This window comes from Cynocephalus volans, chromosome 7 (assembly GCF_027409185.1).
Source record: "Cynocephalus volans isolate mCynVol1 chromosome 7, mCynVol1.pri, whole genome shotgun sequence".
NCBI lineage: Eukaryota > Metazoa > Chordata > Mammalia > Dermoptera > Cynocephalidae > Cynocephalus > Cynocephalus volans.
In genome coordinates, this window is record NC_084466.1 from 117,359,825 (window position 1) to 117,373,842 (window position 14,018).

The window sequence follows — 14,018 nt, forward strand, 5'->3', positions numbered from 1 at the left end:
TTCTTCCTTTGGGTTTTTTACCTTCTTTCAACACACACATAATTATCAACCCTCATTTAATGACAAAATTTGGGCCTTCAGATTAAATTTTGTTTTTGGTTGAAATTTAATAAGATTTTCTTACCAATTTATATAAGTAAAAGAGAGGTGTAATCTGGGGAACTTACCTTGCTGAACAGCATTAGGTAATTCACTTAGCCAAGTTGGCCCTCTTCTTTCTAATATTAGAGGGGTTGACCAGATTCCAACCCTAAAACTTTGTGATTCTGACTGTATATTCCGATACAAACATTCATACTGATTATTCATTTGCTTTCTTCTATTTGTATTTCTTCTAAATGTATTGTTTACATTTTCAGGTTTCTTTTTAAAGCTAAAATGTACATCTTTAAAGTGGTTTTGTCACTTCTTGGGAAAGGTTAACATCCCATGTTTAATGCACTTTTATCAGAGGGAGAGACCAGAGTTAAAGGTATCCCATTCCATGCCTTTGTATTCCTTGTTCTTTGGAAGGCTGTTCTGCTGAGAGTCACAAAGAAAGAATAGTCATTATATACCATCAGAAACAGAAAGATTCAAGAAAAATAGTAAAGTTCAAAGCAAATTCTAGAACATCTGAATTATTCATAATTGGCGTTAAGTATGTAATTTTAATTCATTCTGTTTAGACATTTTAAATATACGATTTATTAGGATAAAATTGTAAGACTTTTCTGGAATATATGTGATTCAGGAGATATAAACCAGGGTGGGACAGAATTATAGGTGCATTATTCCTTGGGATTGTAATATAATATTTTGTTTTGGGTTGAAAGCAAAGATTTGTTGAAACAAAGATTTGGTTGAAAACAGAGATTCTTGGGATATAGAGAGTCTGAATTCCCAAAAGTATATTCAGGTTTTTATGAGTATGTGCATTTCTCTGGGAAGAAGTCCTACTCCTTTAGTCAGATTCTCAAATGGTTGTATGTCCCTTATGAAAGCTAAGAGCCACGGGTGTAGTGGGTATTGAATATGCCTCATTACTGATTGCCTTGGTGTAGCCCCTCTTTAAAAAAACATTTACATCTTCCTCCAAAAAACTGCATTCTTTATTAAAGAAAAAAATTTGGTCCTTTCTATCACGTATCCTCAACCTTACAGATATATCATGTATCCTCTGCTTATTGAATGGTAGTGACAAAGAAAGTTGCATGGGACCATAGATAGAGTGGAAAATGGCAGTCTTCACGCTCTCAGCAATCTTATAACATAACCATATGAGAGGCCTTATGTATGGGATCATGTAAACTGAGAAATAATTCCTTTTATATTTCTTCCCTTTTTGTCCTCCTGTACCTACCCACATTATGTTTTCTCTGTTTCTCTCTCTCTCTCTCACACACACACTCTTTCTCTCTCTCTCTTTCTCTCTTCATTCAGACATATGTACTCTTATACCTATTCACTGTTGCCAGTACTTGGGGCTTAATCACAGACTAACTTTGGTTTGTTGGAGAAGGAAGGAAATGAAACCCAGAAACATTCTCATGCTATTGTTGGGACTTTAGTGTATTCAAGGAGAAACTGGGGATTTGGTTGTTTCAAATAGCAATCAGGCCTGTACAAACTGGAGTAAATCAGTTCCTAGGAGATGGCTTAGAACCAGAGAATCTATTTAAGATTTACTCTAAATTATGACACAGAGCAAAGAACAGCATGTTTGTAGAAATGGAACCAAATCACTTCTTTACAGAAATTACTGATTTACTTAATAAAAACCTGGCACATAATGGCTTCTGATGAAAATTGGACCATAAATGAATACTCCTGTGCATTTGTTTTGAGGTGTTTACAGTTAAGAGAACAAAGTGTACTCTGTGTGCACACACACACAAACCCCACAGTTCGTTCAGCTTCCACTAATTGAAGGTATCCAAGTCCCCATTTTTGGAGTTCAGATATAATTTGGAAAAGAAACACGATATGTTTTTCCACTTGACACTTATGCTACTTAACATTGTCAAAGAAAATAGAAATGTGAGTCTTATAAAAAGGACAAACAGGTATAAACATGAGCAGCTGTTTAAGAGGGATTATATTCATTCTTTGGAAGGAAAATTTGCTCCTTTTGGTCACAGACATTTATGTGGAAGTAGTTGGTGTTTTATATACTGGAGCTTGATATTTTGCCAGTTGAGTTTCAAATGATGGAGTAGAAATCAGTTTGTATATTGCTTAGTCATTCTTTTTTATAAGTAAAGAGGAAAGCATCCTGACATTCTTGTCTATACACGGGCCCCTGATTTGAACTATATAATTTAAAATGGCTGAGGGAACACACAAAAAAACAATGAAATGGCTGAAAAATTATTGGCTAAGTTCTCTTGAATTTTATGCCTCATAATGAGTTAGAAGTTTTACTTATACTTTCTTATGGAGCCTTGAGGAATAAAGAAATAATAAAAATGGCTTTATTATCTTTTTTTCTAGTTTTCACTTGAACCATTAAGGATCACTAAATTGAATTCAGGCTAGGCAAAACAAAATCATGAAAAAAAACATTTATATTTGAGACTTCAGTGATTTATATTCTGAGCTATTATTTATTGGAAATACTTTTGAGATAAAGCAAAATACTTAACATTTTTTTAGTTGTTGTAAATTATTTAAGAGTGTGTTAAACTCTGCTTCTTACCCTTGAAACCTCAACCTAGACATTTAGTGAACTCTTTTGTTTTTTATTTGAAATGAAAAGTGAAGAATAAAGTTAGATTTTTAAAATTGTATAAAACATGTAGGTGCTTAAAAATAATTTATATTCCTCTTTAGGATTTCAATTTTATGTACATGTTGGTAGCATATTTTATAATATATCACAAAGCATTCTTTTCTACTTTATAAGCTATTTCCCTTGGAGATAAAATTTCTCTAAGCCAGATTTGTAATAGTCTGCTTTCTTTGACCTTTTTTTAAAAAAGACATAAATTAAACCAATTGTTTTCTTAGTCTGTATCCCATAAAGATTTGTGCCCATACATTTAGGAATTAGTTACATACTCCTTAAAGTGATCATCTGCTTTAGGTGATTATATGTTACGTATTATATTTGTGTTGTCTTATAATAATACACTTGCCTAGTAGTAATATCATTGTCAAAAAGCAAAAAATCATGCAGCATCATGATACTAACTTGAAGTATTTTTATTGTTGTATCTTGTAATCCAGTACCTTAGAAATGGCCAGACTGGGAAATGAGAGATAAAGATGGAGAGATTTGTTGGCAAGGAGAGGAGGCTCTTATATGGAGAAGAAGCATAGAAAATAAGCAGATCACAATCAGTCTAGAAACAACCTCAGAATCTTTCTCAATGCTGTGTTCCAGATAGCTGTTACTGACCGGAGATTTGGCCTAGAAATTGGTTCTGTGAAACTAAAAATTGTCATTTGTTGACATATTCCTTTTCTTCCAAGCTAGAATAAAAATTTAGGCACGTACTCACCCTTTATTACTAACCAAAAAATTCAAGGTGGAGAGTATAATGCTGAGTACATAACTGAGTATATAAGTACACAACCAAATGTATAACTGTGTTTCTTAGAGTTATTGAGGAAAGCTGGTCTAGGTAACCTCTTAGAGGCATGGTGCCTCTAGTTTTAGGAATTTAGTTGTCATGTAATATGCTCCTGAAGCAAGATTTCTTGTCTTTGTCTTTGTTCTTCCTCTTAGAGGTTGACATCATTGGTGATGTTTTTTGTAGAACTTTATTTTCATTGAATTTTTTTTTTCTTATTGCATATTCATTTCAGATTAAAAATCTGAGAAATGTCAACTTTGCCTTTTATACATTCTTGGAAAAGAAGTGATGCCTTATTTAAAAAAACAATCCATTTTCTTATTCTATAGGGCTTAACATGTGCTTTTACCAAATGACATATTGTTAAAGAGTGGGTTTTTATTTATTTGTTTGTTTGTTTGTTTATTTTTTTGGTCAGCTGGCTGGTATGGGGATCCGAACCCTTGACCTTGGTGTTATCAGCACCAAGCTCTAACCAAGTGAGCTAACCAGCCAGCCCTTAAAGAGTGTTTTTTAAATTGGCCAGTTCAGATTCATATGCTAGGAGCCTTGTTACCAAGCACTAACAATGCAGTCTTCCCTAGCTAGTATGTTGAAATACCATGTTTCTTCCACCTCAAAAAAAAACTGATTTGATCTGAAATGATTTTAAATCAGCAATAGTATGAAAGTAAACTTAAATAACTAAATTCCTAAGTTATTTGCTGTACTCCAGATATACAAGTATTTTCTTACACAGAGGGCATTAAGATTTTTCCAAGTGAATTTTTTTGGTATAAATTGTATCCATGAAACTTGATTTATGGGATCCTAGTATTTTTGCTTTTGCATTTGGATCTTTGGTACTTTGGGATATTTGATGCTATTCAAATGAGTGTGTCACTTGATACCATGTTGACCGTTAGTATAAAGTATTGTGCATTGATATTCTAGAAAGAAAACTGATCAGAACTAAACTCAGCACACCACCCGTTTCTGTGACTTGGGACACTTGGCTACTGCAACTATGGTTCTTGCTGCCCCCTTGGCTGTTTTCTCTCACACATTAGTTGAATGCTCTATGCCAAGCACTGAATTATTTATTGCTGTAGCTCAAATCCAACAACAACTCTACAAGTGAAATGGCTTATCTTCATTTTGCAGGAATTGAGGCTGGGAGGTATTCAGTAATTTGCCCTAAGTAGGTTTTATGTCCTCTGGCTGCCAAGCTGCAGGGCTGAGCCCCTATGGGCTTTGCTTCCACTATCAGATGCTCCATTTTTTTGAAGGCTTGGATTGACATAAGGTTATATCTAAAGTCAAGAGTTCAGGCTAAAATTATGTTTTTGAGTAATTTCTGGTATGTCCTGCTTTAAGAAAACAAATCGTTCGAAAAATTTAACTTATAAATCAGACTAAGGCAGTAAAATATTTTTTGGAAAGGATCTAGGTTATTGTTTTATATTAATCTACTCCCATGGATTTAATGGATGGTATTTTTCTAGTAAGATTAATTGGTGGTTCAAAGATAATTTAGGCAAATAAGTTAACCTCAGTTTTTTCATCTCTAAAAAAGGTATGAAAATACCTACATCATTGGATAAACCAGCTACCGCACAGGCTACAGTGGGCAGCGTTTCTATTTTAAGACTTACTAGTAATGTATTCATGACCCAGCTCAAACACTACCTCCTCAGCAAAGCCCATCCAATACTTTCCCAGACAGGATTTGCTCTCTTTTTCTGGGTTCCCTAACAATTAGACAGATGCTAATCTGTAAGAGCCAGAAATATGTTTTAATTGTGTTTTTGTTCTTTTACTTCACTGCCCTTCCTCTCTCCTTCCTCCCCCTCTGAAAGAAGAAACTAGCATGATTCCTGGCACTTGGCATGGAATGATAGGGCCTGTCTCATCTAACAGATTAACCAAATGGATTTTTGAAAAGTCTTTTCTCTATCATGTTTTGGAAAATCGAGCACAGCCATTTTGTCCAGGACCTTTTTGTATGAATATGAACAACATCAGCCAGCTCCTTTTTGTTAAGTTGCAAGAGCATCTGCTGTGTGCAAGGCACTTTAAGTCACAAAGGCTAAAGGTAGAAAAATAAAAAATATCACAAATGAAATTGTGCTCATTTTTCCTTTATATTTGGTATTATCTCATAAAATATTTTTGCTTGATTGTTATAGAAATACATAAACTACAAAAATAGAATTGTAAGTTGTTCATTATTTCCTATAGGCACATTTGGATTTCTAAGCAAAATCTTATTCTAATTGCATTTGACAGCTCTCCAGTTTTTAGATTTTTAGACTGTTTTTTTGGCATTAGGAAAGGCTATTTTAGTTTTGACCTTATGATCTGTAGTTATCTTTGTTTTATTATTATTATATTGGCGCACTTAACCAGACCTTTAAAATATTGTTTTTTTGTATGTTGTAAGCTTCTATAATAGAGTTTGCTCTGTATAAGAAGATAACATAAATGGCATTTACAAAAAATTGGCACTTTTCCTTCCTATCGAAAATTGCCTGGAATTCTAAAGTGGAATTTTAAAGAAATTTAGACTCATCAAATGGCAGAGACAGTAATTTTTTTTGATGACATGACATCCTGTGTGAATCTAATATATAAGCTTATGTGATTTCCCATAAAACACCCAATAAGCATTTTTAAAGCACAGTTTTCCTCAACTTCTTCTAAAAAATAGCTCATTTTAACATATGGCTGACAGTAACACAGTCAAAAGAAAAAATGGAGTTTACTGCTTATTATATAAACCTAAGGAACCTTTAAGTTTAAAACTTAAATTTGGGTCACAACCTAGATTTAATTTCTTCTATAGCTTGGGTGTGATTAATAGGGCTTTGCCATATTATAATTTATACATAGCCCTTTTGGTCTCTTCTCTCCCCCAACACACATTTTTCATATGGGTGTTTGTTATTTGTCTTGTATCTTTTTTACTACTTCCTCTTATGTGATTGACATTTGAATTGATAAGCACGTGACACTGTCCATACCACTGTCTATCCTAAGCTGTCCAACACAGTAGCCATCAGCCACATGTGGGTATTTAACACTTTGAAAAGGGGTTGGTCTGAACTGAGATGTCTATACTTGTAAATTATACACTGGATCTTCAATGGTTGGTAGAAAACAGAATGAAAAATTTATTAATTTTTTTATGTAAATTACATGTTGAAGTAATATTTTGGATATTTTATTATATCTTCTTTCCAGTTTATTGTAGTTCTTCAGGGGGGAAAAGAGGAGAAAGTTACTGACAGTAAATTCTTTCCACGAGACAGTGGAATTTCTTGATGCTACTGCTGCTCCTATACTCCCCTGACCTCTTTGTGTCCTAATAGATCCCATGGAGAGCAGTAATGGAAAGTTGGGTTTAGGGTTGTTGTGGCTTTGAGGTTTCTGCCTAATGGATGAAGGATTTAAAATGTAAATCATTATATTTACATGACTTGTTTTTCTTTTAACTGGTATCACTATTAAATTCCATTGTATTTAAATGATGGCAGTGGTATTAGCTTCCACTTGCAAGATACTCAAATGTATAAAGGGACCAGGCAAGTTACAAAGGAACAAATTCATTCTATGTTAGACAATGTTATAAATTCAGCTGATTGTTGCCTTATGGGATCATATGGATTTGTGTTGCCAGATCTTTCAGGTTTCCAAGAAGAGCCAAAAATCTGGATTTTTAAGAGTCTTAAATTTTCCAATTCTCAAATATCAACAAATAACAAAATTTTAAATACAAATGCAGGACAAACTAAAGATAGCTGTGGTCTGAGTGTTACTGCTTTGTAACTTAGAACTTCTTGGAAATAAATGCGAGTTTTAGGTAGTTTAGATGACCTAATGAAAGTATATCAGTTATAAAGAAAGGCTTGGAATCTCCTGCTGATGAATGGCATTTAAATTTTACACTTTTTAGAGAATATTAATCCCAAAGTAGTAACTAATTGTCTTTTAGTTTATTTCGAAATACTATGATGTAGTTTTGATGTAGTTTTTGAGTATGTATTTCTAGCATGCTTTTATTTTCTGTATGGATGTTATTCTGTTCTTTATGCCCTTTTGTTAGTTACTTTTCTGTAGTTAATTTTAATGAGAATTTAGTTTTCCAGAACATTTAGAAGGCCCATGCCCAGTTGCTTTTCTAATTTCACAGGGCTCCCTTTTCTGGTATGTGCACTGTTCAGAAATATGGTGGGTTGCTTTCAAAGAGTTCCTGGCTCTGCTTTCCTCCCGCTACTTTCATCTAAACCTACTTTTTCCTTTGTCTCTGCTGTTCCTCCCTGTCTAGTCTTCATTCTACTGCCAGCAGTGTCTCTTTAGTGTGGGCTCTGTGTTTGGAGAGTTCGTGGGGGCTGGGTTTCTCCAGCCGCATGCCTAACAGCAGGCCTGCCTTGTACTTACCAAGAAACAGAGTGGGGTAAACGCTTCCCAGTTTCCACTGCTAACACACATTGGCCCACAGTACTTTATTGTGAATGGCTGTTGGTGATTCCCCTGTTGCAGATTGCTCAGATGCTCTGTAGCTTCCCTGTGCTTTCTTAACACATACTGATAGTATACAGTTCTTGAGGCTAGTGGTAATTCATAGAGAATACTTTCCCACGTAGTTATATTGTAAATATTTCCTATGGGCTCTTGGATTTGCTATCTAGTTGCTCTGTTTTAATGTGGAAAGTCAGGAAGGTCCAAAACTGCTGCTTCTGTCCTCCCAGAAAATCCAGATGCACTAAATTTATAACCTGATGGGGTGGTGGCAAGAAGTCAGGCATGTTTGAGTGTCGCTTTGTTACTTTGCCCCCCACGGATTTGTTACCCCACTTCCCCTGGGTGACAGAGATGCAAAGGATTATTCAAAGCCCATCTCTTCCGAGCAGTGGGAGACCCCGAAGTGGTTAATCTCCCACCGGAACCCTCAAGTGAGAGGCATCCCTTCCTTGGGAAATTAACCCTGAATTGGGGTTCTCTTCCTGCATTTATTTTCCAGACCAGGAAGTTACAGGAAGAGAACATAGGTGGGGTTATAGTTTAACAATAAAGGCTGATAACTTTCAGTGAAACAAGCCACAAGACGTTCCAGTAAGGCAATTAAGTGATCCACCAACAAAAGCTTGATCTTAGCAAACATTCCTTCTCCCTCCAGAATTTTCCAGTATCTTTATATTTCAGTCAATAACTAGTCTGTCCTTGAGCCAGCAACTTGCTGTGCCACCAATCTTTATCTTACATGAGAGACTTTATAGCCTGAGGAAAATTTCCAGTCCTCCGCAAGGTCAATATTTGAAACTGCAAGACTTTGGAAAACCAGGCCCTGTGAAGTACATATGCTTTATAGTATACCCCACATTTGAGTAGGTTTACAAATTATTTTTAAGAACAGTAGTCATATTCTCTCTATAAAAGTCGGGGAAATGTTAAGCAGTCATTCACTGCTTCTTATAAAAAAGACTTTACCAAAAAAAAGTCATAGAAAACTTGAAGAAAAAGAATAAGACAATGTAGTTTATACTGTTGAAACTGGTTTGTGTTTCTGGCACTATGTAAACTCTGGCTCCCAACTAGAGACACATTGTTATCGACTAGAATAGGTTGTGTCTCTACCCTTTTGTGGCTCTATTCCAAATTTGGTGCCCCAATCAGGTCTTGTAAACCATTGAAGGGCTACATGAATTACTATTCACTGTTCAGACTTGGTCTTAACCAAGAAATTTTACTGAATATTGCTTGTCCTTATTCCCTAAATATAGATCAAATAGTAACATTTTAATTTCATTGAGAAGAGCTCCATGGAGTAATCTGTTTAGGGGCCAATTTGCTCAGTTTCATTCACAGAAAAGAAATACAGTGTTGAAATACACATCTGTTTCAAGTTCCTTAATCTACAAGACTCTACTCTCTTTTTATACTTAAAGGATGATGTGTATATGCTCTGTTTTAGATGGTCTTGCAATGCTACAGGGATCCTTAATTTTGGAATTTAACTTTCCGTATAAAAAGTTCAGTTCTCTGCCACACAGAATTTCAACCATATGCTTGAGTTTTGTATTAAGTGTAGATATTATGTTCTACAACATGAATATATATACTTTTTTTCTTCTCTCAATTTCTCTTTTAAGGTCTCAGCCAATTTCTTCTCCAGTCATCCTCCAATTTGGTCATGCAGAGACCCTTCTTCCACTGCTTTCTCTCATGGGCTACTTCAAAGACAAGGAGCCCCTAACAGCTTTCAATTATAAGGAACAAATGCATCGGAAGTTCCGAAGTGGTCACATTGTACCTTATGCCTCAAACCTAATATTTGTGCTTTACCATTGTGAAAATGCTAAGACTCCTAAAGAAGAATTCCAAGTACAGATGTTATTGAATGAAAAGGTGTTACCCTTGGCTGGCTCACAGGAAAGTGTTTCTTTGTACGAGGATCTGAAGAACCACTACAAGGACATCCTTCAGAGTTGTCAAACCAGTGAAGAATGTAAATTACCAAAGGTGAACAGCACATCTGATGAGCTATGAGAAACTGGAGAACACTTTTAATTCTTCAGGAATCTGTAGAGAGTGATTACATGCTTGTAATAGGTAGGCAATCCCTTGATTACAGAATGCTTTCACATTAGTTGGACATTTCTGTCTTTTCACAGAAAAACATTGAGTTTCTTTTTGGGTCTGGACAAACCATGTAAGAAATGATTCTTCACTGGAGCAGGTCTCTTAAAGGGAAAAAAATCTATTCAAAGAAACAGTTGGCACTGCAAATGTTTACAGAAATGAAATTCTTTCTACTTATACAAGAAATCTCATACTGAGATAGAAATATGATTTCAAAGTGATACTTGAAAAGTGCTAGAGTAACAAAATGTAATCACAATTGGATGATCCATAATTTGATGGAACTAAATCTAGGAACTTTACCAGTTGTGCTGCAGTGCTCTCTTTTCTCCTCAGGTAGGACAGTGCTAGTATTAATTGTCCTTCTTAATCAGAAATGTTGCGAGAAGCTGGGAATATCTCTTTGGAAGAAAGCTAACATCTCTCTAGATGAGAGTTTGAAACAATGTTAATCAACAGTCTGTTAAAATAAATCAGACACCTTTACTGAAGCAAGACAAAAGTATATTAAAATAAATATTTTTGTAAATAGTATTTATAAAATATCTGAATACTTTTTCAATAATTCCCTTTAACCTCCTAGTAAGACTTGCAAGGCCATATTAAATTATCATACTTTTTTACATACATAGAATGGAAGGACAGAGAGGACCATAGCAACAAGTCAGATGGATAGAATCAATGTTTCTTAAATCCATTGTTTAGCTAGCTTTTCCGTTCTGTCACTTGGCTTTTATTTTTATATTTTGCTATTATATGAAATGTATCTTTTGGTTGTTTGATTTCTTTTCTTTTTTTTTTTTTTTTTTAATAAAGCTTACACTGGCTGGCTCAGTTTCACAGATTTGAACCCATTTCAAAGAAATAGTTCTGAGTTCTGTCAAAAGGCCATGAAAGGATTTGCGGATGGCCAGTTGGCTCAGTTAGTTAGAGCACAGTGTTGATAACACCAAGGTCAAGGGTTTGAATCCCCTTATCCATCAGCCAACAAAAAAAAAAAAAAAAAAAAAAGAAGAAGAAGAAGAAAGTATTTAAGTATTTGCTATAATAAACAAAATTCTTGTGACTTTACTACCAGGTCTTTTCTGCTCTGCATGTCAAAATATGATCAATAATTGATGGGTAAACGTTGGAATTTCAGTCAGCCTTTATTCAGGCAATATAAGGCAATTTTCTTCTAATAGAAATTTCCTTAAATGGATTATTGTGAAAGCATTTTATTTTTGTTAACATTCACTGATTTAGGATTTTTGTTTCAAATGTGTGGTTATTCCTATCAGACAATACGCAGTAAAATCTCAATTTTCTGGAGTTGACTATGTTAATTTTCCAGTAATTTAGTTTTGAGGGACCATAAGAAAACAAACACATATGAAGGACATGCATATGTTTTGTACACATTGTCATGTATGACTTGGATTAGGACACTTTCAGTTGATAAAAGTGTAAAAATTAGTTTTGGGTTTAAAAAAATAAACTTAAGTAGGATCTTGTTTAGCACCAAGACTCAAAACATTTTCTATTTAATGCTTAGTCAATCGAATTTTTTAGTCATTGAAGCTATCATATGCTAATTAAAGAATATTAAATGCTTTCTCTTGGTAAGAAAGCCGCTTGTTGCTTTCACTTTTACAAAATATGACTGGGGCACTTTAAAAATTATATCATATTAATCACTGGGTTACGTGACCTTGCCAATGCCTTCTTACATAGATTTTCTACTTTTAAAAAAAGTAGGATTGATGAGTAAGTAAAAGAAACAAGCCAGTGTTTGGGGGCTATAAATATAGCATATGTGCTACAAAAAGATGAAGAAGGACCATTTCAGCATGGCATTTTCAGAAACTGAATTATTCCAGAATGGCAAGTATTCAGAAATGGATACGATATAGATTAATTCAGATATTCTTCTCAGAGTACAAATTCTAGAAGATATTGTAGAGATGTTACAAAAAAAGGATCCCAGTTGAAATGACCATGGGAAACTTGGAGTTCGCTTTCCTATGGAATGTCTCAGGCTTTTAACGTGCTAGCTTTGTGACTACAAGGAGGCATTATATAGTAGGTTGCATTTTCCTCTTTTGTTTGACCTGAGAATTATTTTTCAAGAAGCAGCTCCTATGACTATGGCAAATGAGACTATGCTCTGAAACTTTTGGGGTTAAATCCAAAATACATACCATTTGGGTTTCTTTCACGTAAGAGGGTGGTAGGTCATGGGATTAAATACACGTAGGAAATAAAAGTGTACGCATTGTAAATTAGATCAAATAAAATAGGTGGGGTCATTACAGTTTTATCTTTAAAAAATATTGTTTTGTAATTTAATTTTCACTTAAAGAAAAATGGAAATCCATTTTATTAAAAATATAAAGTATCACAACTATATATGGAAATTCTAAGAAGATGCATAGATCATTGATCTTCAAATGAATGATGTTCATAAAATAGTCAATTAGCCAGTAAATGCTGCTGATACATCAGTATACACTCACTGCTGATTGTTTCTGCAAAGTTCCGTGTCCTCTTTTTTTTTTCTTTTTAATTTGTAACTATGCAGACAAAAAGAATATAATAATGTGAACCTATACCCATACTGTTTTATCAAAATTAACATTGTATCATTTGTCTTAGATCCAAATAAGAGCCTTTTTAAGGACTTTTACATACCTCCCTGATCCTGTTGCCCTCACTACCTGCCTAGAAGTAACCAACAACGTAAAATTCAATATTCATCATATCATTGCCTGTTTGACTCTGAAAACTTGTAGTATTGTTGTGGAAGTTTTAAAATTTTCTATAAATGGACTTTATGTGTCATTCTTGAATAAGTGGTTTATTTTGATGGCTATATTTGCTATTCAAGACTCTTCTTGATCCTCATCAATTTGTTGCAAATTAATACATTGAATTCATCCATATCTGTTGTACACTTTTTGTTTACAAACACTAGACCTAGTCTGTGGACATATAAAGATGAATGAACCTAGTTGTTTTATTGAAGAAGGTTATCCTTTTTTTTTTCAATCATTATACAATGTAACCATTTTCATGGCCCTTTCTTCCCTCCCCCTCCCCCTTTACACCCCCAACAACCTTGATTCTGTTCTCTTCAAAAGTTCCAAGAATTATTGTTATTGTTATATCTTTTTTGTTTATTTTTATTAGTTCTCACATATAAGTGAGAACATGTGGTATTTCTCTTTCAGTGCCTGGCTTATTTCACTTAACATAATTTTCTCTAAGTTCATCCATGTTGCTACAAATGGCAGTATTTCATTCTTTTTTATAGCAGAGAAGAGGGTTATCTTAAAAGACCTCAAAACAAATTTACTTGTGTCTGACACATTAACGGAATAATTTTTTTGATTCTTCAAATATCTTATAAAATATCAAAGACTGCAAAAATTTTATAGGAATTGTTTAATTTAATTGTTAAATAGGACCAAATAGTCATCTTTGACTATAGAAAGATGAATGTAAAATATTTCCGTATGGAGCATAAATGTGTTCCATTTTTGCTAATGTTAACAGAGGTGATAATCTGGTGCTATTATTCTCATTTAGAAAATGCCCGAAACTAAAGAATCTCAGGATGAAAACTGTGATAGTATATATGAAGAGTTGAACATTGAAAAATATTTGGCTAACAAGGGTTCATTCATAGTAGGTGACCAAAACTACTCAATCCAAAATTTAATCCTATTGGGTCTGATAGGATTAATCACACCGTGGTTGATTAATTAATGCTTATGAACATGAGCCATGTTTCTGTGTAATCTACAATTTTATGTGTGCACTGCATTGTACTTACTGATTTTTTATGGTCATGTCATCATT

The 14,018-nt window shown here is 34.1% G+C and overlaps 1 protein-coding gene across 2 annotated transcripts in view; it reads left to right on the plus strand.

Annotated features, from left to right (window-relative positions):
* MINPP1 (multiple inositol-polyphosphate phosphatase 1) overlaps positions 1 to 13,529 on the plus strand; it is a 40,775-nt gene extending 27,246 nt beyond the window's left edge. Inside the window, exon 5 of one of the 2 annotated variants that reach the window (XM_063102433.1) lies at positions 9,689 to 13,529. In XM_063102433.1, coding sequence (XP_062958503.1) covers positions 9,689 to 10,085 — 397 coding nt within the window. In that variant the 3' untranslated portion in view covers positions 10,086 to 13,529. The remainder of the gene's footprint in view (positions 1 to 9,688) is intronic. The other variant, XM_063102434.1, reaches the window with a different exon arrangement.
* The last annotated feature ends 489 nt before the right edge of the window (positions 13,530 to 14,018 follow it).